At 49.1% G+C, this 22468-nt stretch overlaps 7 protein-coding genes across 7 annotated transcripts; 3 read left to right on the top strand and 4 right to left on the bottom strand.

Moving 5' to 3' along the window:
• Positions 1-108: 108 nt before the first annotated feature.
• Positions 109-3144, bottom strand: BDR25DRAFT_74775 (uncharacterized protein). Its single transcript, XM_033698983.1, has 4 exons — positions 3071-3144; positions 2581-3015; positions 1804-2526; positions 109-1744 (listed from the first exon to the last, which is right to left on the bottom strand). Exons 2-4 carry the CDS (start codon positions 2992-2994, stop codon positions 194-196), a joined length of 2688 nt encoding a protein of 895 aa, XP_033543604.1. The 5' UTR covers positions 2995-3015; positions 3071-3144; the 3' UTR covers positions 109-193.
• A 496-nt stretch (positions 3145-3640) lies between these two features.
• Positions 3641-4264, top strand: BDR25DRAFT_359272 (uncharacterized protein; the record flags this gene model as incomplete). The annotated part of the gene is made up of 4 exons (XM_033696063.1): positions 3641-3724; positions 3768-3808; positions 3864-3915; positions 3965-4264. 4 exons carry the CDS (start codon positions 3641-3643, stop codon positions 4262-4264), a joined length of 477 nt encoding a protein of 158 aa, XP_033543605.1.
• Positions 4265-5324: 1060 nt separating this feature from the next.
• Positions 5325-6006, top strand: BDR25DRAFT_74779 (uncharacterized protein). Its single transcript, XM_033698984.1, has 2 exons — positions 5325-5700; positions 5776-6006. Exons 1-2 carry the CDS (start codon positions 5445-5447, stop codon positions 5886-5888), a joined length of 369 nt encoding a protein of 122 aa, XP_033543606.1. The 5' UTR covers positions 5325-5444; the 3' UTR covers positions 5889-6006.
• Positions 6007-6493: 487 nt separating this feature from the next.
• On the top strand, positions 6494-9652 carry BDR25DRAFT_359274 (uncharacterized protein; the record flags this gene model as incomplete). Its single annotated transcript, XM_033696064.1, has 21 exons — positions 6494-6545; positions 6596-6822; positions 6853-6980; positions 7016-7052; positions 7081-7288; positions 7314-7348; positions 7382-7542; positions 7588-7859; positions 7887-7923; positions 7955-8005; positions 8058-8097; positions 8175-8267; positions 8293-8425; positions 8477-8541; positions 8581-8604; positions 8633-8851; positions 8933-8940; positions 9009-9086; positions 9150-9260; positions 9296-9416; positions 9479-9652. The coding sequence occupies 21 exons, from the start codon at positions 6494-6496 to the stop codon at positions 9650-9652; spliced, it is 2274 nt and encodes a 757-aa protein (XP_033543607.1).
• Positions 9406-12818, bottom strand: BDR25DRAFT_395640 (uncharacterized protein). Its single transcript, XM_033698387.1, has 4 exons — positions 12382-12818; positions 10322-12313; positions 9791-10272; positions 9406-9735 (listed from the first exon to the last, which is right to left on the bottom strand). The coding sequence occupies exons 1-4, from the start codon at positions 12676-12678 to the stop codon at positions 9684-9686; spliced, it is 2823 nt and encodes a 940-aa protein (XP_033543608.1). The 5' UTR covers positions 12679-12818; the 3' UTR covers positions 9406-9683.
• Positions 12819-13199: 381 nt separating this feature from the next.
• BDR25DRAFT_293175 (dna repair protein-like protein rad18) lies at positions 13200-17300 on the bottom strand (the record flags this gene model as incomplete). Its single annotated transcript, XM_033688702.1, has 13 exons — positions 17171-17300; positions 16694-17109; positions 16119-16638; positions 15845-16072; positions 15225-15790; positions 15082-15175; positions 14760-15031; positions 14055-14711; positions 13907-14009; positions 13699-13857; positions 13500-13642; positions 13302-13451; positions 13200-13248 (listed from the first exon to the last, which is right to left on the bottom strand). Exons 1-13 carry the CDS (start codon positions 17261-17263, stop codon positions 13200-13202), a joined length of 3450 nt encoding a protein of 1149 aa, XP_033543609.1. The 5' UTR covers positions 17264-17300.
• A 4020-nt stretch (positions 17301-21320) lies between these two features.
• Positions 21321-22267, bottom strand: BDR25DRAFT_327832 (uncharacterized protein; the record flags this gene model as incomplete). The annotated part of the gene is made up of 3 exons (XM_033692350.1): positions 21321-21341; positions 21391-21860; positions 21913-22267. The coding sequence occupies 3 exons, from the start codon at positions 22265-22267 to the stop codon at positions 21321-21323; spliced, it is 846 nt and encodes a 281-aa protein (XP_033543610.1).
• Between the last annotated feature and the right edge of the window lie 201 nt (positions 22268-22468).

The following is a 22468-nucleotide window of genomic DNA, read 5'->3' on the forward strand; positions in this document are numbered from 1 at the left end:
AGGATAGAGAAGCTACAGCAAGGCTCTATCTTATGAAGAACCGGGACTTGTAGTTTTCAAGATGGCTAAATGTATGCACTCTTTTGAATTTAGCATCATTACCATTTCGTTAACCATGAGGTTTCTGCGCTACCACCGAACCTCGTTATACTTCAAATCCATAACTCGAAACATACAACCCATCCATGCAGCCTTAGCCCTTTCTGATCCCATAAACATTCCCACCCATATTAACAACTTTCTCCGCTGTCACCATCTCTCCAAGCAAGCCCTTCAACTCATCAGCCCCAAACGGAAACCCACCCTGCACCATCATCCTCATCATCATAAGGATCCTCTGCAAAGGTAAGTTGCCCTGATTGGTGAGCATACCGAAGATGAAGCTCATGTAAACATCCTTCTTCTCCTGCAATAGATCTGCTTGAGTTTTGACAGCGCCTGCTTGAGCCTGTGCCTGAACCTCCGCAATCTCTTGCGCTGCAGCTGCAGCATCTGAGTCTTTATTCGACGATGACGCTTCCTCAATGACTTCATAGGTCTCTGGATGTGTTTCACGGAGTACGGATTTGCCGACCCAGAAGGCGAGAGCCTGGTAGACGAGCTGCTCGTCCATTTCCAGCATGTCCCTGAGCTGATCCACATTTCTGGTCACACCTGAAACCTTCTGCTTGCCTTTTCCTTTGCCTTGCCCACCTGCCCATTCCTCGCTTGGTTGGGGTTGGAATGCGTATATTACGCTCACTTGCCAGGGAGTGAGCTTTTCGAATTCTTCCGTTCGGTCCGCGAATTCCAATGTGATTGTTCCGTCACCGAGGGCGTTCATCCAACGGAGCTTGCGCATTCCTTTAATGCGCTCGAATCGGGATTCGTATTCCTTTTGGAGGGCTTGGATCTGATCCGGGACTAAGAAGTCGTCTTCGCGAAGGGGTGGCCAAAAGAAAGACGATAGAATCTGCGCGTTGAGTCTTGGGCCTTGTGGCGGGGGTATAGAGGGTGTTGATGGACCAGGTCCTGACTGACGACTAGATTGAGGAGTGCTTGGGTAACCTTGCGGAGACGGGAGTAACTGTGACGCTCCACTGGCTCGAATCGAAGAATTGATACGCTTGGAATCAAGGACATCGCGTAGCATGACTTCGCAAGCTTGGAGTTTGTCGTCGCCGAGTCGGATCTTGATGAGTTCTAGTAGCCGGATCTCCTTCTCGTACTCAGGGTCTTGACACCTGAGCAGATGATTTCCCAGTATGTTCTTTAGTTCATCGATGAAATTCTCCCTGTCCCACAGCGTCAGGAGGAACCAGATCACATCCTCCACCTTCGCCTTTTTGTAGTCCGGGGATGCGTCCGTCGGAAGAGGCTGCCAGTTCATATCGTTCCAGTTGAGTTCTTCGTCTTGATCCGGGCTGAGGTTTGCAATGGGCTTCTGCATTTCGCTTGCAATCTCGTATGACAGCTCACTGCCTGGTGCGAACTTGTCCCCAACGTTGTCCGTTAGATCCGTAAGAAGGCTTAATATGATGATTCGAGCGGTATCCTCCCTATCTTTCAGGTATCTTCGAATGGGACGCGCTACTCTTTCGAGTAAAACTCCTTTGGGCTCTAGCTCATGGAATGCGCGAATGACGTAGATGTAGACATTCAGTATGTATGTCGTGGTAGCTCCGGCATGAAGTAGTCGGCGTGACACCTGCTGGGAAAAGCTGGAGGTCAGATGTTGTTTTGCGCCGGAGAGTCTGAGATATTCCTGTGCTCACCATTAGCCTGGTGTTTCAACACTAGGTGTGAATAGAGGTGCAGACTCGCCTTTATGTCCATGATAGCGCCTAGGCTCTTGTTCCAATTGATTACAAAGTCGAAGAGATTATCCACTCTTGCTCTGCCTAATCTGCCCAAAGCCATATCTTGCCACTGCTGTAATTCTGTTGGCTCTACCTGGCTTGGATCGCACTTCAAACATCCCAGCACAAGCTCGACGAGGGGGCAGAAACCGTCTTTAATCCACATTCGCAGGTGAGGCACAACTGACTTCTTGGAGTACCAGTCCACCTTGAGGTAGTGACTGAGGATAAACGAATCCACTAGCCTGTTCATGGCGTGCGCGAATGCTTTCTGGGCATTGTCTCCACCTAGACCAACCTGTTCTAGGCCTCGTAGAAGGGTCATCACACGCTCCCGAAATTCCACAGTATTCTCAGATGTGGAACTGACGACAACACCATCATGCCGCACATAGATGTGGAACAGTCTGCATCCCGCATCATACAATACGTAGCTTAGCGCTTTCGAGAAGCGCTGGGGAGGCAGACAGTGGGCGAAAGTAGCATGGATGTCTCGTCGTAGCTTCCAATTCGTGGAATGTGCTTGGGTCTGTTCAGGCTTGTTTGGGCGAATGGTGGAAGAAGAACCGTCATGATATAGGAGAGGGATTATGTGATCATTGAACGGCTGGAGGTAGAGATGTTGCACTTGATGGAGAATTTGTTGCGTCTGTTGCAAAGCGTCCCAAGAGTGTCGCAGGTCCATTTCCTAGATCGCTAATTAACCCCCACAGATGTGTATTATATGGTAGGGCTTTTCTACCTTGTCCCATAGTTCCTCTAACGTCGGCCGGACAAAGTTCGCGAAGTGCAGTCCCGCTTCGTTGGTATACCAGTCTACCAAGCTCTCTTCATGTCCATCCTCGCCCTTGCCCTCCCCAACAAGCAGATAGCGCAGAGATTCTTCGACTTCGGCTGTCTTCGGTGTCTGCTGCAGATCAAGTGATGTATCACCCAGTGGCAGTTTCGGAAGGCTCAGGAATCGTGTTGCGGTGCTCCAGGCAAGGTTGCGCCTCACCGCACGATGTTGCCCGCTGGCATTGCTGACGAACGGGCTACCGAACGATTGCCCAGGGCCAGCATATCCAAGATCTGGTGTTGCGATAGGAGTAGGTGTAGTATGAGAGAGAGAGGGCACCGGGAAGACAGACGCGAAGACACGGCTTCTGTGATACATCGTGGATGGCGCAAACCCCACCTAGGGAAGGTCAACAAGGCCGAACGACAGTAAAGACTTATTGGAAAACATTGACCGAGCTAATTCTACGTGAATATCCAGTCCTAGGTGCTCATAATTGTTGTTGCAGAGTATTGTCGCGTTGCTGAGGGTCGCGTTCTGTTCATGTGAGAGAATGACTTCGAGGTTTCGGGGTCTGCGCGAGGTCACGTGTAATAGCCGTGTCGTAATGTGAGTAGATCTGATAAGACAGTGGGTGATTTCTTCCCTACCATCTGTTTCCACCATGAGCCTTTCTTGTTACTCTACGTGCTTGAAATCAAAATAATTGCCGATGCATCACTTTCTGGGAGGCACATAATGAATCTCTTGAGTGAGGGTAGCTCTATCTTCTTGGTTTCATGCAGCCTTCACCCCTTCTCTCTCCGGCTCTGTCGCCAATTCCCTTTCCTGTCAGCTACGTCCCCGTGCCATAGCACATGACTGATATGGAAGTGTTTCCTTCAGTTGCAAATTCTTTAACTATTACCAAGGAAGTCGCTGTTAGCATAAAGATGAGTGCGGTTGGTGGAGGATCACAGAGAAATGAACCGCTCGCTGACGATGGCAATTAAATTGATTCCCTGCCTATTAAGGGTAGAGAGTGATGGTTTCTGCCAGGGGCCATTTCATCTCACATATCCAAGAAAGAACATGGGTTCATCGTCTCTGGGACGAAGACGCACGAGAGGTTGGCAACCTTCAAATGCTGTAAACATATCCGATTGTAAAAGACGCGCGAAGAGTTGCATGGTGGACAGAAAATATACCTAAGGTCATCGGTTTGCTGCGTAAGATTCTATAGTTAGATAAGCGGATGTTATCCTAAGTATATTTCTTCCTTCACCATATCTCAACAAATCACTAAAAGCCATTTCCCATGTACATAATCTTAGTAGTTGGCCGGGTTGTCACCGCAGTGTGCGGATAGTGCATAGCGCGGCTCATCACATCACTATCGCTCCTGAAAACAAACGATTTCCTCCAATCCGTTTCCGTCTCCATCCGTCAATTTCCCAATCCGCTCTTTCACCTGGGTACCCTCCATTACCGCACGCACACGCACCTCCCCACCCTTCCCGAAAATCCAGCTCTTTTCCCACTCACTACAGATATGTACGATTTCCAACCTGTAACTCAAGAACCTTCACTGGGCGGCCATTTACTCAGCATTAGCGTGCAAGGCCTCACTCGAGTGAGTGACAATGATAGTATTCCTACCATAAGTTGATACGTGAGTTTAGAATAGCGCAGGGCTTAACGAGAGCTCCAATCCAGTAAAATCAGACTAATGGTATATAGGATCCTCTGGATTCTGTTAAAAAGCGTTTCTTTTTGCGTATTCTTTTAGATGCTGGCTGGCTTGGGGGGGGGGGGGGGGGGGGGGGGGGGGGGGGGGGGGGGGGGTTATGGGTAAGGTGACTGAAGGTTCGCTGTGTTATTAGGAAGTGGATGACGTTGGTTATGTATTTGAAAGTGTCGTTGTGCTTGTAGTTGTTTTATGATTTTGGCTATTGCTGGCTCTAAGGTAACAGTCACTTAGAGGGGCGAATTAGATATGATTGGCGCAAGAGATTGATACCAAGAGCTTCGCTAGAGCGCTGGAAGAGAGGCTAGAGATTATGTCTTCGAATATCTAGACAGAGCACCACGCACATCAGTCCCGAATGTTCCTTATATAGGAGAGCAGCGGGCAGCGACATTGATATCCTGTGGTTTTTAACAACCGCAACACCCGCTACGACGCGCTAGATACCAAATCTTACTGTTACCTAGTCCAAAATTCAAATCTCAGGAACTTAGACTTTGCAGGACATTGAACACATTAAGGTACTGCGCACAATGTTGACCCGCACCTTGTTGACACAACTTACTATTACTATCTTATACTGAACCTCGCCGATTCGGCCTTGGCAATAGGTCCGAAGTTCCATCTTTTTTAGTAATCCCTTTGGCGGTACTTTACCCTCCACCTGAGCTCCTAAGTTTAGCTTTCATGGACACCGCATGTAAGCAACACTCCTCGGCGTCCAGTACAAAATTCTGTGGAAATGGACGTGCGTTCCTGCTGAACTTCCCCGTCGAGACAAGCTCGGCGACGACGACGAGGCTGATCCCAGATCGATACGAGGCTAGCTGCATGCGCTGGGCTCGCTTGAGGCGCTGAACGCTCAGCACCGAGATTCGCGTGCGCCACAGTGCAACACCGCCATTCTGCTGTGGAGAACATCGCCGCAGCTTTATATCGCCTTGAATATATAATAGGTTTCGCGATGTCCCACATAGTTCCCCATAACCATAATCGTAATCTGAGTACGAAACCACTGCCCAACCCACCACCAGCCCTCCATCTTCCCATTTCCCATTCCCCATATACCGCATAACCATATAATTCTCAACATACAAACACAATGCTCTTCAGCACGACCATAACATTCCTCACCGGCCTCGGCCTGTCTGGCCTCGCAACTGCCGCCCCAACATCTAACCCACCCACCCCTAACACCCTTGAAGCCCGCGGCCGATACGCACAAGCCGCATCCCTGGCTACCTGGGAACAAGGCTGCTATTCTAAAGCGCAGCATGACGTTACGGTGCCGGATGGGACTTGCTACCACCTCCCGAATGACTGGATGACGCTGTGGTGGTTGAATGATGGTTGTACCGGTACGTAATCTAATCCAGACAAACTACCTACTCTTTGATTGAAGCTTGAGCTTGAGCTTGTGCTGACTTGGGTAGTGCGGCTCTTCGAGGGCGAGAATTGCTCATTGAGTTGGTATAGCGTCAGGCGCGATAACGAGAATCAGTGTATTGATATTCGGAGGAGGTTTTCGTATCAGGTATACTGTTGATTGAGAGGAGAGGCGGGAATGGTTCTGAAATTTGATGTTTTGGTGAACATACTTCTGGCTGATGATAGGTTTCGCCTTGTACATATTGATCTTCTTTTGTTTTATGGTTGAGTTTGTTGCTAGTCAAATTTATTGGGACTCCCTGCTTTGTGGTTTGGGGTTTGATAATACTATGGCGCAAGAGGAAAGGTCCCTTGTGAACACATGGTTGAAGGTCTGATAGGTCTTCTGCTGCTAGAGTTCAGATGGTCATTAGTATAACCTATTGAATGCAGAACTTAATGATGATATGGTACTCGGATGGTGCCCATTCTATCGCACTGAAGGCCTGTAAACATGAAATCGGCATCTGAATCTGCTTCACTACCATTTCGTTGGCATGTCCTCTTGGTGTGCATATACAGGAATGGCGACCAAAAAGTAGATAAACAGACACAGAAGCTACGACAGGGTACCCTAATGCTTCCATACCAATATCCCAACAGGTGGTTGCTCACATAGGGAACTTTCCCCTCACTGGTGCTGTGTGATCAAAGAATCCTACATCCTAGACGATGTAGTGAAGGACAAGCACCCACCACATCGCTGACTTCTTCGCATGCGCAATGGAAATCTCGAAGCTAAAATTGAAACATTTGGAATTGGCAAAGGTGCCGCGTTTACAACAATACCTGGTGAAGGAGTAGAAATGGATCTGTTTCGATCAGGGCAATCTGATACCCTAAAGATACAAAAACTGGATAACCTGGATCCATTGAACTGGATGCACACAATACGCGAAGAGTGGGGAGTCGACGGATCCAAAGTCGCCGTTGACCATACCCTCTTTAGTTCGTGGCTCTGGGGCAAGGCTATCTATCCACAGAAGCCATTCTGCATCGGCAACGTAGTGTCGATTAGGGATTGGAGGACGACGAAACAAAAGAAATTAAAGGTTTAAGAGATAGACTGTAAACTTGATGAGTTCCTGAAGCAGCACCAGCGCACTTTTCCTAGCAGTGAGGGGGAGGTACAGGACAAGTTAGAGGCTTTTGAGATATGGCTGCATGATTATATTGATAAGAAGAATAGTGGATTTAAGACGACTGATGAGTGGCAGAAGAGAGGAATGTATGATTAGAGCGTAGTCTGCCACACCACGAATCCCTTTACGTGCGAGAAACGGTGTCCCCTCTAATCCTGATCGCCTTAGCAGTTCAAGTCTTCGCGTGACAGCACCGTGGAAGCAGTGTTATCTAAGCTGAGTTCATGCATCGTCGTTAACTTCGTGTCTGACATTGATTATTTGATGAGGCGAATGTCAGGCTCGCACAGTCTAATTCGGGCTCTTTCGTTCACCATACCGTCTCTGCGTGACTTTGGTTCGTTCGGTCAATCCGTGAAGGCCGCCCAATCTGCTTGTGCTCTATTAAAACCATGATTTAGCTCCATCCTCTTTCACGTATCCATTTATTAGTTCTGTGACGATAGAGCTCAGCGCTTCAACATACTAGGAAGCGCCGTTAGATGCCCATTCTGTCTTATCTGCGGCCCTAACATTGTTAAGGGTGCTCCTAGCAAAAGCCCTCCACTCGTTGGCAACTCCAAGACCAAACTTGGCTTTAATCTTCATGCAAGCCTCAAACCTGGGGCTCGCGGTGACGATGACTGAATCGTGCAAGCAGATTGGCACTGAAACGGGCTTCTAACACGTGGGTAGGACGCTTTCCAGCCCCTCTGTCCCCTCTATCTGTGACTCCGGAACGCAACCTGCCGTCCTCCAGACAGTCTTATGGACCGATGCTCACCTATTGGCGTTAGTGGCAGACAGGGCGAGTACGCGCCGGTACTGTCTGCATGGCTCCGCGATGAGTCGGAGCCTGCTGAGTCTGCCTCGTGTGACTCCAGTGAAATCGTCCTTGAACCTAGGGCATTCTACGCCAATCTTCTTCCGTGGGCTTGCAATTTTGTATATTGAAAGAAGATCAAGCTGTGGGTGCCCGGGCCCCTCCTGATGAGACGTTATCGAAGCGTGCGAGGCGTTCAATGTGCCTATGTGATGACGTGGCATGTTGACAATCTCCAAGACGAGCAGGTATGCAGCTTCTCCTGATGGCTGCGGTTTGTTCATGTGCGAGGTCGAGGCGGATGGTGGTATATGCCTTGGAACACTTCTCAATCACTGGGAAGGCAAGACACCTTGAGCGGCCAAAATCCAGAAAACAGCAAAGTTGCTCTTAGGGCGTTGAAAAGGAGATGGCTAATGCTTAGACGCGGCATAGAACTCTCATCATTGGTACCATCTAGGGGGAAGTTGGAGCCATCTGGGCACTTAGGCTGCCATCTCCTGTTCCGCACCCTGAATATGAAATTTTGGTGGAGCTCGTTCATCACACCGAGGTTTCAATTGATCCGAAAAGAATAGTCGAACCCAGGATTGGGACCAGCGGTTGAAGCTGGAACAGCGGAAGCCGGATATAGATGCAAATATGAGCTAGAGCGCTCGGCAATGCCGGTATCCTTTGAGGCGCAGCAACGAAAGGGCACCATCAGTCTTAGTGAGGTATTTTATTGATTGGGCTGGTTTCATTGCATAATATGGCGCGTAGCTTCCATAACATGGCGCGTAGCTTCGTGGCTATTCAGTGCAGCAGCTGAGCTCGGTGTCCTAGTTGTGGCAGCGAAATAGGTCGCATGAGGATCAATCTCTGAGCTCTTGTTCAGCTCATTGCAATTTGTAATGCTGTCTGTTGATCCGAGCGAAGTGTTGGCGGTGTTACGTGGCCTTCTGGAGCGGAGGCACAGAGATCAAGCTTCTGCGAATTCTAAGAGCGCTGTTCCTGAAGTCGTCGAAAGGCCACGCGAACGATAGGGTCAAAATACTGGACAGGTGCAATGAAGCAGGGAGGCCGCTTCATAGAGGGAAAATATTGACGATAGTTGTAGTTGCCATCAGTGAAATACAGACCCGGAGCATCAGAAAGGTACACTTAGCTTCGTGCTAACAAGTAAGAATAGTAAAACGGGGTAGTAGAAGGTAGAAAACCGATGGCGAGGGTTGAGAGGTTTTTAGGTGAAATAAAACTAAGACGGGGAAAGCTTTTTATACTTAACGACGATTATGTAATGAACATGGATCAGTCGCGGATCTAAGAATCTCCGGTGCCAAGATTTCGCTGGCTTGGAGGCGTCCATTTTCGGACGCAAAACTCTCCAGATGTGGAGGCATCTAAGCCAACCCAACATCGTTTATGAGGAAATGTGTAAGACCACAACATGAAGATGTCGCGTTATGTCATCTTCTTATTTGAAAGAATATGGTTTGCAGCGTTCCAATATTAAGGATAGCCTAGATGATGAAACAACCATTGTCTTTTCAAAAGCAAATTTCGTGTGATTTGATGCACACCTCCACTCTCAGTCATCAGCCCGCCGATAGCATCGGGTAAATCAACTAGCCTTCATTTACCACTACGCAACGGTCACCCGCAGATAGCAAAATTAAAGAGCTCACAAATTTTCCTTAGTAGTACCACACCAAAGAGGTTTGTATGCTACTAATAGCTAAGACTACATAATGTTTTCCAGAAGATGTGGGTGCCAGACACTAGGCCAGGTCACCTCACCTCACCCAAACCCCGAAATCGCTCAAACCCAACCCAGTCATTAAGAACTCACTGAATCCTACAGTGATATGCCGTACATACGCCAATTTGCTCCTGAAAGTGCTCAAATGCTTCAATGGTCGGGTCCCTAGTCCACTACTCGCATGGTGCGAGGGATAAGGTGTCTGCCCGTGGACCCACAAAATTGCTGCTACAGTTTGCCATGTCGTGCACGGAAGCAGCTTATCCGTTCCTCATAGTATCTAAAAGAGCAAAAGGTCAGTTGAAGATCTATTAGTGGGATAGTCAGACACATACAGTATTTCTCGTATGCGAAGTTTCGGACCTTTCCTGTCATCCATGAATGACTCATCTTCATCCGAATCGTCATGGGGATCGTCTGAATTCTCGGAGTCGACATCTTCAGTACCGCCTACAGGACCCACACCACCATCCAGATCATCGTCCTCTTCGTCCTCGGTCGTCTCAGACCCGTCATCCGACATCATGGGATCATTTGGGACGTATGCACCTCCCATACCGTCACCAGGACCGTCTCCTCCATTCGCATCTTCATGTCGTAGATCGTAGTTAGAAGCGCGGTTCTCTAGTATCTCGAAGCATTTCGTAGATATGCCCATGTAACATAGTTCGATTTCAGGGCGAAGATGCACAATATCCAAAATCTGTAAAGCTAGCTCTCGAGGATCAATGTTGTTGCCATGAGCATGGTCGGCAATGTACGGAATGTATAAGGAACGGATATGAGGGATCAGTGGAAGTCGTTGAAGGAAATAGTGCTACAGGAGATCGTTAGCTGGAAATACAAAAGCATCTTACACTACCCACCCAATCTCTGTAATCAATGGACGCTGCAAACTCTCGCAAAGAGTTCATGCGGCCGCTTGTTATGAATGTGATTATTTCCCGGTTCAGCATCCACCTCCTCCATCTTGAACTTGAGGTCGGATGACCATCTGATCCTTTCTCGCTGCTGTCGATCATCAACTTTTTCAAACTCCCTCGATGTCTCCGAAGCGGTCCCCGGTATATTGCATCCACGGTCACCGTTGACGAATACGATCGCCCTTCCTGGAGGAAGAGCACTTCCAGGCTGTTGGGAGCAAGAGTTTCCTTCAGGAAGGAAATTAAGGACGGAGAGACTGTGTTGGTGTGGATCTTCTTGAGATTCAAGCTATATTCCGACCGGAGAGTATAAGAAGCTCGATATGCTTTGCTTGCGGAGGCGGACGACCCAGCCAGGTATGGAGGACGGGGTGAGTAAGTCCGCCGAAGAGATTTCCACAATTGCTCGTGGTTGTTGCAATTTAGGAGGGTTAGAGTAGTCAGAACAGTCCAGTCAAAGGCTTTCAACATGACCGTTACCGAAAGAGGAACGCGCTCCAGTTCAAGGGTATCCAACCTCAGCTGGCCATTCAGAATAGGCTCGGCAGTTTCCTTGGGTTGCTCCCTAGAGGTATTAAACACATCATCCGTCGAGGCCTTGTTATTCTGAGTAAGGATAGGCACCCCGGAGTTATGACTTGGGGGTATACCTGACAGGTTCGGACCTGACTGGACGATCTGATCGGGTGTGGGTGGTGGGACATCGTTTAGCAAGCTGACACCTTCTTGAACTGTCGGCCCATCCAAGCCACTCTCAGGTTGGTCAACATTGTGCTCTGGCTCTCGGTCGTGAAGGGGGGAAAGGGATACAGAAGATACTGCAACAGCAGCGCCAGCTTTCGTCAGTGCAGGATTTATGTGACGGTCCAATGCCTCACTGGCATTGCGGCTTAGTGGGTCCTCGTTTTGCCGAAGGTTGTAGACCCGCCCGACGAGAATTCCAAGGATGCCGCCAAGTCTCTTTTCGCCGATAGAACTCGCAGCCGTCCAGGTAGTACTGTAATCGACTTGTTGAATCCCATCACCTTCCCATGCCGTGACCCAGTCCCGTTGCTGTGCATGGGGAGCAATGCCGACCCTGAGCTCGCGTAGCTTTCGCTGAGACCGAGCAATGAGAATGCTCATTTCGTCTAAGTATGGCAATTCATCGATATCCAAAACGCTCAAGCTCTTGAGTGGAGGGATGACAGAAAAGGTGGGATGCTCAACGCGGTCTATTGCAGGAGGATTTGTGGATGCATACAGGCTGGGAACCACAATCGGAGCTTGAACTGCTCCTGTTCCACTGGGATGGGTGTTATTCGTCGGTGGTGGGATGTTGTTCAGAATCATCGGTGGCGGCGGTGCTGGGCTGGGCGAATCTAGTTGAGAGTTATCGTGCCACCGAATCCATAAACGCTCAAGACGGCATTCCTCCCCATCCGTTCGGTCCGCTAAGCTCGACAGAGCCAACCAGACGTCGCGAAGCACGCCCGTTGGCATATCCCACACGAAGGTCTCGAGGTTGATCATCCGGGCAATTGCGATGGCCACCAGGGTACCCAGCATCTTCCCGCCTTCCTTTGTGATCATGTATTCCTGTACCCATGCTGCAGGTCCGTTGCCCAGGGAGAATTTCTTCGTGAACTGGGCGTAGTAGTTCCCAAATCGCCTGCGGGTGATCGGATACGGTGTGTCGGCAGCCCTGTTTGAGGTCGTCCGCAGAAGAGAGGATGCGTTCTGCTGTCGTAGCCGGTTTTGGTGAGGGAAGTTGTCTTCGCCCATGACCAGAGTCGCGAGCCCGTAGGTGAGTGCATCTACGCCCGTTCTCGGCTCTGTGTGCGTGCTCTCATCCGGCCAAACGATATCAAAGCGGGAGTAGATACAGGGGATGGTGAGGCGGTGGAGTGCAGAGTGACATAGGGCGAGCGACGTGAGATCATTGGTGTGAGGGAGCTGTGAGTGTCGGAACTGTTAGTCAGGATACGCTTTTAGTGTCACGCGCAATGACTTTTGTAACTTGCCTGATGAATGATTTCCTTCAGAATATCTACAGGCAGATCGAGAAGCCTCAAGGGACCCTTTCTGGCTTTCTCCTTTCCCTTTTGGATCCTGAGAGCTGTCTCCCTTGGAGGCGACTCGACTGCGCTCCTCGCGTTCTCATCTGGCGCACACTCCGAGTCACCATCTGTTTCATCTGCACTCAGCATTGTTTGCGCATCGTCAAGAGAAGGCGACTTAGGTCGGTTGAGTTCCTCTTCGAACGGGGAAGATGCAGAAGTCCTGAAAGAGTCGGGAGCAGAGAGCGGGGAGGAATCCATGTTGTTTTAGAGACGTGCACGTCTCACGAGTGGGGCGAAGGCATGAACCCTCATGGAGGGAGCGGCGGTGCAAGTAAAGGACAGCCCAGTGCAAAGTGTGGGTGGAAAAGCGTGTTTTGCAGCGAGTGGTGAGAAAGTCGGTGGTTGAAGGACTGATGTGTTGCGCTGCAACGGACGCACAGACGGTACCAGCCCAGCCAATAGGAGGCCTAGTCGCAGATCAAGACCAGGTACACACAGATGTGATAGACTAGGTGTACGCGCAAATCACATCAACCATGCAGCGAGCATTGCATTATCAACTACATAGTTCTCTGTTCCCGGGAAAAGGCCGAACCATGCCCATGCTGCCGGCCTCTGCCCAGCGATGGCATCAAATGCTCAAAATCCATGGAGAGAAGCTACGAAAGATGATATATTATCCCGTATGCCGAAAATAGCCCTCGTCTTTGAAGAAACCCCAAACGCCGTGTGGTAAAAACGATTCCTCCCGACCTCGGAACGCGGAAGCTGCCTCGGACTCAGCGCGCGTAAGGGAGTGCAGTCTGGCCTCGTTCAGGATCATTCATTCTACCTCGTAGTTAGCACTAGTTTGGTGGAATACTAGGACACTATGGCCTTACCTTATAATCTTGACATCGCCTTCATTTTTTATCCCGCTGCTCATAGCCTGGGGCGTAATCAGGATATACTGGCGCCCAACGGAACGGCGAGCAGCTCCAATCATCATCTTCATACTGATTTCTCTGTTGACGCTGTCCATGAAAACGTCGCTGTTTCGAGTAAGCAGAAGCCACGGACTGTGGCTCCAAGGAACTTACAATTCATCTAGGCACCGTATCGGGGAGCCCATGGCATCCCAAAGCGCAAGCAACAAGCAAATAGTGGAGAACGATTTTTCGCCTCCGGAGAGAGTTTTGGTTTGTCTGCCGGCATCATTCCGCTTCGTGATATCAGGTTCGACCTGACAAAAGTAATCAGTTGCTGACGCTCGACAGGAAGCTATTGCCTAGGCCATACCTTGATATCGAGGAGTTGTTGAAGATGGTCAAGATCAAGATGGCCTCGGAAATTCCGCTCACTGAGCAGATATCCGAATACAACCCTTGCTCGCATAGATATATGGTCTCGAAATACTTGCCAGCGATCCCTTCGGTTGCTCAGCGCCTTCATTAATACCTGAACATTCTTTAGCTTCGTTTGAGGATTTGAAATAAACGCAACCTACTTTTTCAATATGCACCATCTCGGCGACAGCGTCTTTGGCTTCTTTGAGAGTTTTCTTTGCCACATTAGCAGCGCGCAAAAGCTCTACCTCTGAGCCACCAAGTCTACAACATCAGCTTTGAATATTCGAGTGGAGAAAGCAGACATACTCTCTCTCGCTGTCCTGACGTTCCTTCTGCAGTCTCTGCAGCTTTGTCTCGAGACTCTGGAACGTTTCGCGAGGTGGAACTTCCACGCGTGGACAGACTTGTTCGGCTTCCGCAATAGTTCCTTGGACAAGCTCCTGTTGTTGCCCACGCTTCCGATCCCACTCAGACTTGTTCTCTTGGGCTTCGTTGGCTTCCTCTAGAGAACGGTTTTTTTCCCGTAGTGCTTGTTCTCGCCTATGACTCAACTTAGATGCTTTCGCCTCCGCCTTGCCTAGTTCAATGTTCAGTCGCTCTAGGCGTGCCTGAGCCGCATCAAGGTCGGCCTTGCTCTTGCGTTGGGATTTGTCCAGATCATCTTTTTCGGTAACATTATCCTGGTACTGTTGCTCGATGAACTTCTTGTCGTTCTTGACCTCACGCAGATCTTTCTCTAATTGTGCAATCAGCCCGGCATCTGGCGTTGCGGCATTCAGCTCCTCTTCCAAGTTCTCAACGGCGGATTGAGCCTCTTGGAACTGGACGGTGAGACGTTTCTTCTGTTTCTCGTGTTCGTTGATAGCATGCTGGCAAGCATTGAGCTGACCCTGAAGCTCTTTCGCCTGTCCCTGTAGTTCCTGAAGTTCTCGCTGAAGACGTTCAAGATTGCTCCTTTCGGCTCTACAGGCAAGGTGAGTAAGGTAATCGTAAAAGAAAAGTAAAACCTACCTGAGTTGAGGTTCCTTGTCTGCTTGCATTCGGGTAGCGCCGACATATTCAAGAATGGGTCCCATATTGACAGCCCCGCTTTGCGGGTTGAAGTTAATGGCATGGCCTTTGCGAGGGTTCTTATCTGAGAAAGTGTAGACAGCTTTCACGTTGACCCTGCGGCTTCCACCGTCGTGCATAAAGTCTTGGCCGGATTTTCGGGAGGGCAAGAGTACAATTTGGTCGATAGCGTGATTGATGATCATTTGATTACGAACGAGATTATTATCAATCTACATCATCATCAGCGCTGGTTCTTGAGATCAACGCTCTACCGTCATACCTTTATGGCTCGCATCCAAGTGTCCATGTCGGGGGGTGGCTCGTGACGACTGGTATCAATCCGTTGGTCGTTACCAATTAGGATCGCGGATTGACTAGAATTATCAGCATTGAACTCAGAAATCTTGAAAGTTATGCGCCTACTAGTTAGTCCTTTTCATGAGCGAAGAGAGTAGGTTCTGGTCAGATCTGCTTGTAACCACAAACGCGTTGAGCGTGCCACCGGCCTGCTTCTCCAAGATGGAACTCCACTCGAGTTTCTGTAATTTTATATGTCGACCTATGGGACCGATCGGACGTTCGTGAAACCGCCGTTCTTCTCCTATCGCTCTCAACAGCTTGTGAAGATTTGCGGGATTGGGATATGAGTCCATCCAATTGCGCTGACCGTTCTCGATGTCGTTAATGGTCTTCTTCGATCTCCTGATCTCCTCTTGTTTCTGCTGGACGTGGTCGTTCGTTTGCATCCTTTTTCCCTGGGCCGACCTCAACCGTTGGTTCAGTTCTGGCAGTCCATCGCCGTGAGTTTCTAGTTTAGCTTTGAGGTTTTCGCAGTGCTCCTTGGCTTCTTCAAGTTCCTGAGTCTTCTGTGCATGTAGACCGTTATCTGCTTCGATCTGTCGCTGTCGGTGTTCACGGATCTGGGCTTCATAATCGTTGATAGCCTTCTGTTTGCTGCTTATTTGGCCGCCGATTTGTCGCTGAACAGTCTATTGATGGTTAGAGGGCAGAGACTGTAATGAGCGAGCAATATGAGTAAATACCTGCATCTTCAGTAGACGAGACTTCGTCTCATCAAACTGTGCCCGCAGGTCAGCACGTTCCTGTTCCACTGGAAGTAATTCACTCTGGCGGTCCTGAATGCTTTGGTTCGCATTAGACCATGCTTGGTTCGCTTGCTCATAAAGCCTCGAGGCATCATCCGCTTCTACAGTCCTCTCATGTATGATCTGATTTACCCGTTCGATCTCGTCATCGATCTCTCCCAGTTCCTGTTCGTGTCAGCACAGGCAACGTGTAAGTAAGCAACCTGCCTACCTTCTCCTTGGCCTCAACTTCTGCCCATGCCATCTGGTTCATGAGAAGCTTCTCACGGGCTCTCATGGTTTCCAAATTTGCTGCACGCCTAGCTTTCTCTGTCGCCTTTTCGAATCGCTTCCGGTATACTTCAACGTCGGCATTTACAACCTGAGCTTTGGCTATCAATTCCTGCAGGCGTTCGTCTACCATAACATATTCATTATTCAAGCTTTCTAGCTGAGTTCCTTTGAGGAAGAACTTGTACTTGTCCTTAGCGGACGAATCGTTGAGGAATTGTCGGGCCATATCTTGTGTCAGAACATTCATGGGATTGTCAATCTGCAAGGCAAAGGCGTCGATGATATCCTCTAGCTCCGCTTTCTTGGTCGAGACGGTTCTACCGTTCACATCCTTGAGCTTGAAGCCGGACGTTCCAGCCTTATTGAAATGCCGCTCGACAATGATGGACCTTCCGTAGACATCTGGTTTGAAAGCGGCCGAGCCTTGGTTCTTGATTTTCACAGAAAGGACGCAGAAACTAGGAAGACCGAGTTAGATTGAAAGCGGATTAGGCATATTTAGCGTTGTCTTACTCTCTGCCTTCCTTGATGAAGCTTTTCAGGTTTTGACCGCGGTTCGTGGAGGTGGCCTTGCCTCCGAGGCACAGAGTCAGAGCAGTGAGAACTGCGCTTTTGCCACTGCCATTATGACCGATGATGAAGTTGATAAGCGGCCCGAGGGTGACGGTTAACTGCTCGTGACACATGAAGTTGGTGCACCGTATCTCCTCCACGATTCCCTGTTCTGCTGGAACATTCTTCCTGTTCGCGCTCTCTCTAAGTTGTCTCTCAACGACTTGGGTCGCTCGTTGGTAAAAGGCCCCATCCTCGTCCACGCCGTCAGGCACCTGTTCGGCTGGAGCCCTGCTCTGGACACTGGCGGTATCTTCTTCAATAGAGCTGGCATCTGATCCGAAATCTGGAGAAGCAGTCTGGCGAGGTCGTTTGGTCTTTAGAAACTTCAGCACGGCGCCCACATACTCTTGGTACAACGGAGGAGGGGACACCTACGCGACTCCGTCGGGTATCCCCCGCGTCGCTCTCGACAGTTTCAAAGTCGTCGGTGTGCGCACGACGGCGCTTTGAAGGTGGTATCGGCGCCATATATCGTGTATTATACAGCGCAGAGGCTCAACAGTAGTCGACACAGTGAGCGCGGGCTCTGGGGTTGTGCGATGAAATCAAACTGTTGTAGGCAAACAGAAATCTTGGACGCGTTCGGACTAACGATAAGCGACTAGCGGATACCGCTATTTTACAATCACTCTTGGCCTCACCCACATCTTCACCTCGAACTCTACCCTTATTTTCACCTCATTTGGTAGTAAACGAAGTCGGCAGTTGGCAGCAATGCTAAAGTTTCTAAATTAACAATGCTTTCTATCTAGCACCACTGCATCCGTAACGGAATTCTAGGGTTCGGCATAAATTTGGCTCACGTGCTAGCGTGTTTGCTCTGGGCGTCCTGGATAACGTCCTCCAATGCGACTCTCTGCATTTCTTTATTATCTTCCCATCGCTGTGCAGTCTTTTCGCTGAACTTAGGCTGCTTGCTATTCTCTTAACGTTTAAACAACTCGATCTACCCCCTCCCTGTATTTATCACATACCTTCGAATATGCAGAGGTTATAGTCTATCTATTAAACCACTTGCCAGGAGCAAGGAGACAGCTAATGAGATACAGATTTCTATACTAAGTTATCCTAGGATATTCTATGTTACGTGACTAGATGTAGTGGTTCTGTTAGCTAGGGAAACCTGTGATTCCACTATATCAGAAGCACCGATCCCAAAGCGACTGCAAGTGAATACTTCCAGTAGAGGTATACCCACCGCAGTAAAACATGTCAAACGGAGTAAAACTATCCCTGCAATGGATGGAGCAGCAGCAGTAGAGAATGTACGACAACAACGAGCAACTTGAGCGAAAGTTTAGTAAGGATGAGGGACATCGTGGGGGATTCCTGCGGGAAGATTGCGAGAAGTCACCCACACAGATGAGAGAATGAAAGCTTAGTGGGAAAAGTTGAAGAAGAAGGGAAAAGTGCACATAATCAATCTAGAAGGATGTCTCCTGGCGCAGCGTTTTGGTGCCATTCAAGCTCAAAAATGGCCGCCATTCAAATCTCAGAATCTGGCAAATAGGCAACCCGTGTTGGTTTCAAAATGATCAAGTGTAGCGCCGTTGGGCTTTCGGGGAGGGTATGGAGTGAAGAAAGTGGAATAGAAGGGCTGTAATGAGTGTTCTTACAAAACGAGCACTCCAGATTAGGACCGTTCCCCTGGAGTCCTGGTAGTACCATGAGCGCATGTAGGGGATATGGGAGTCACAGTGACGAGAAGAGTTTTATTCTGAGGACCAACGACACTGATAGGCTGTGTTACACGCTCGTCTCAGTTGTCACAGGAATGGTAGTGTTCATAAAAATGCAGCGAACTTTTAGATTTCTCGCAAATGGCAGGTAAAGAGCGTGTTAAGGGAAAACTGAAGCAAAGCATCACAACACCAAATTCTACCAAACACAATCCGGGTGACCCTACGGTAGCCAGAGCTAAGCCAGCAAGCTGTCCTTGTTTAGATATCCTAGTATTGTTATTCATGCTCGACCTCAAAGAAGCCTCAACGTAGTGAGAACATACAGTATTTCACATTTCTAGATTGGACGTTCTGGGTTTGTGTAACGGCGCTCATGACCATCTGGAGAGTATTGGCCCTAGCAAAGATGATGGTGCTCGAGAAAAGCATGGCCATGTTGATGCTTTCTAGCGAAGCTTGAGCTCGAAACGGGCTTGAAGGTAGGAGGCCGAAGAAATTGATTGTAAGAAATCCCGTGACAGTTTCTAAGTTGATAGGGATGCCTTCGTGTCAATAAAGGCATGCGAGGTTTCAAGTTTGAGAGAAGAAAAGGCCGACCCTGCGGGTTGAAGCTGGAACAATCAGTTTGCCGTGATTTGATGAGAAGATGTTCTCACACCGATGGGCGCTATTGTCCGGCATCCTCTCGATTCGATGAAAATTTGCAGGGCCAGTAATGAAGTAATGACCCTTCAGGTATTGTATGAGGGCGGGTTGGCACAAACCAAGTGGTCTCGTAGGGTTCCGAGTCTTTCCTCTGTCAGATGGAAGTTCCACTTTTGAGTGGGAGTGACAATTGAATATTTGAATTATTCTCCTTAGGATAGCAGTTAGTGATACTGAATCCCCCTACATGGGAACAAAGTCTAACTTTGCATTCTCAACAATTATCTAGCACCGGAAGAGTATAGAGGGGATTTTGAAGGTCTATGCTAGTAGAGGCACCCATGAGATAGGCTTGAGCAAGCAGCTGTGAAACATCAAGAGCTGATCCCAGCTCACCGCAATTTAGACGTTGAAATGGACAGATGGAATATGAAGGGAATAAAAAGGTTCGTGATGGAAACGGGAACGGTTGGTTCGGGAATTAAGAACTGAAGCTAGCTCCCTTTCAAGACCCAACCAATCATAAAGCGTCCTCCAATATCACCCATCCCACCAATCACCGCCTTCCTCAACCACCCTCCTTCCATTCTCCTGAAACACTCCACCCACTCCTCAACAAACTCCCACCAAACACATTGGCCAGCCGTTCTCAATTTATCCACATCCCTTCCCCTTTTACCCTCCCACGTGAAGGCATCCCGCATCCCGCACTTTGAAGCAAAACTTCCCCAGGAAGTGGATCCGGAAGTGTTTGCCTGCGGTTTCAGGAGGTTTGACTTGTGGATATAGAAAATAACGATGCCTAGGAAAGAAGGGGGCGAGGTATGGTAATTGGCTAGATAAGACGTCATTCAGAGGCACAAAATGAGATGTGCCATCGATCCATGGATCTTGTGATATGCCGAGATTCAATAGCCTCTCAAACGCAGAGACTCTTGAGCTAGCTAGGTCTCCAATCATCTATCCTCTACGCACAAGAAAGCGAACATTCACACAAATAGCCCAGCACGAAGCAATCCATCCTCCAAACCTCCCAACACTCATGCAACACGAACCAAAGGTATGAAACGCTCATTTACAACGTTTGATAATCCTACCATCTCAACTATCTCTGTCGTTTCTACTATTCCCATTGGTTCTTATGCGCGCATATCGGAGAATTTAGTCTTCATGCGCCAACACCAGGATGCTCAGCCATTGTGTCTAAAAAGGGAAGTTGGGCGTTAAGATCGCCAGAATCAAGTATGACGATTGTTACTTCGGAAGTGCATGGTATCACACAGTTCTGAAGAGTGTTTTATGCGAAGGCTGCGTGAATTGCTCCTCGCATGCAATGGTAATCGAAAGCGATGATAGGTTGGCGCAGCGATCCTCTTCGAGCATATACCTGTGCTGTTTACATTATGGATGGGTAGAAAAGCGATAGCGGGTCGTAGAAACAAGGGAGCAAGAAATAAGCGATGTTACCGATACTCGTCATTCCAGCTATAGAGGCTATATAACAGAAAAGGAAATGGGAACCCATTTTGCGCTAGACCAAGCCCAGTCACCAACCGTAGTTGATACAGGATGCGGTAGAGGGGGTAGGAAGAGAGTAAGAGACTAAGGAGGTAGGCAGATGTGAGTGCGACTCGGTGAGAGTGGGGGTACAGGACACGGAGAGTACAATAGGGACTGGAAGGACAGAATAGCTTCATGTCACGATAGGTGAGGCAGGCTATTCCATCCGAGAATAAAAGGAACGACAAATTGAAAAGAGTGACCTGAGCTCCATGTTGCCTGCCCGATATAGATAGTTTGCCCATTTATTCCCACAAGTAACACCGTAGACGCCGAGAGATTGAAAAGAGATCCTATATAACACAGGTGAAGATACTGCGGACCAGATCTTGGAGAGAGCATCCCACCAAACCCATGACTTAGATCCGTCCAACTCTGGGGTTAATTCAAAATGTGAATGATAACGCCGGTCGAGCACGCGGATCCAAGACGTGTTCTTACTCTCGTCAAGCATAATCGGACAACCCAGTACATTGGTGATGCAATGCCCAGCACGTGATGGGAAGTAGGCGGAATTAGGAGCAATGTGGTAGTAATTGGATTTGAAGGTCTGGGATATCGAGGCTCGTCGAACAAGTTCCAAACGTGACAGAGATGATGGCAAAGGAAGAGAGTCGTAATTTGTTGGGTTGCCATGACTAGTTCGATGGGTTGGTCACCTGTTTTGCGTTAGATACGAGACATTATACTTGGGTAAGTCACTCTCACCTTCAATATCCGCCTAGAGTAGTCCTCATTATCCGCAATGCTGCCGTTGCTTGCTCTCCGCATCATGAACTCGGGGTCCAGCCGAGAGTCGGTCATGGATGAATTGCTCGTGTGGAGCTTGCCGCCTGACACAAATGAATTGACGGCGGCCTGACGGCGATACTCTTCCTCAACTGCATGTCTTCGCTTCTGTCGCAAGAAAAAGAAGACACCCGCAATGATTGCAGCAAGGACAACAACACCGACCACTACTCCGGCAGCGATTCCAGCCTTGTTCGGACCGCTGCTTCCCTTATTCGATCCTCCAGTGGGAGACTCGGAAGCCATGATGATGACAGTAGATCCGATTGTGACGACAGGGGAAGGAGTGCCCTTTGATGCAGTAGCAGAGGGCGATGCCGGGTCGTAATAGTCAATATGATTCTTAGTCAATCCGGTAAGAGATATCCACCACTTAGAAGGACCACCACCTAGAGTGCACCGTCAGTTTGTGCGCATCTTAGGACAATACTGATGACCTACACGTTGCTTTGTCATATCCGTTGCAAGGAGTATTACAAGATGAGTTGTCGACCTGTGCTTTCTTCGGGGGAATTAGATCACCACACCAGCAGTTGGTCCCATCGACAAGCCCCATTACGGGCTTCTTCAATCCGACGCAGATGGGCTGACAGTTTCCAGATGTTTGGTATGTCCATGAGCCGTGATCTTCAAGGGGCACTGCAGTTGAAAAGCATCCAATGTCTGTCATTGCGGCAAGGGCGACGCTGGCTGTTGGTGTGGGAATCGAGACGACGGATGACGCGCTATCGTCTGCGGATGCCATGGAGAATATTGAGGCCGCCACGAGAGCGGACACATACTTGGTAGATACCATGATGAAGGAGGTGGGAACAAGAGCACGAGACGGAGGACGGTGATGGAAATGTCCCGTCGTCTAGACCAGAACAGGTGGAACTATCGCAAGTCAGAGATGAGTTTGCTGGGTTCGACACCAAACCACGTGTCGTACCTTTGGTCTAAACAGTGACAGGCGCACGCATGAATTGTCGTCGTAACGGTTGGACAGGACTCGATT

The sequence above is a fragment of the Lindgomyces ingoldianus genome (assembly GCF_010093535.1).
Source record: "Lindgomyces ingoldianus strain ATCC 200398 unplaced genomic scaffold BDR25scaffold_32, whole genome shotgun sequence".
Lineage (NCBI taxonomy): Eukaryota > Fungi > Ascomycota > Dothideomycetes > Pleosporales > Lindgomycetaceae > Lindgomyces > Lindgomyces ingoldianus.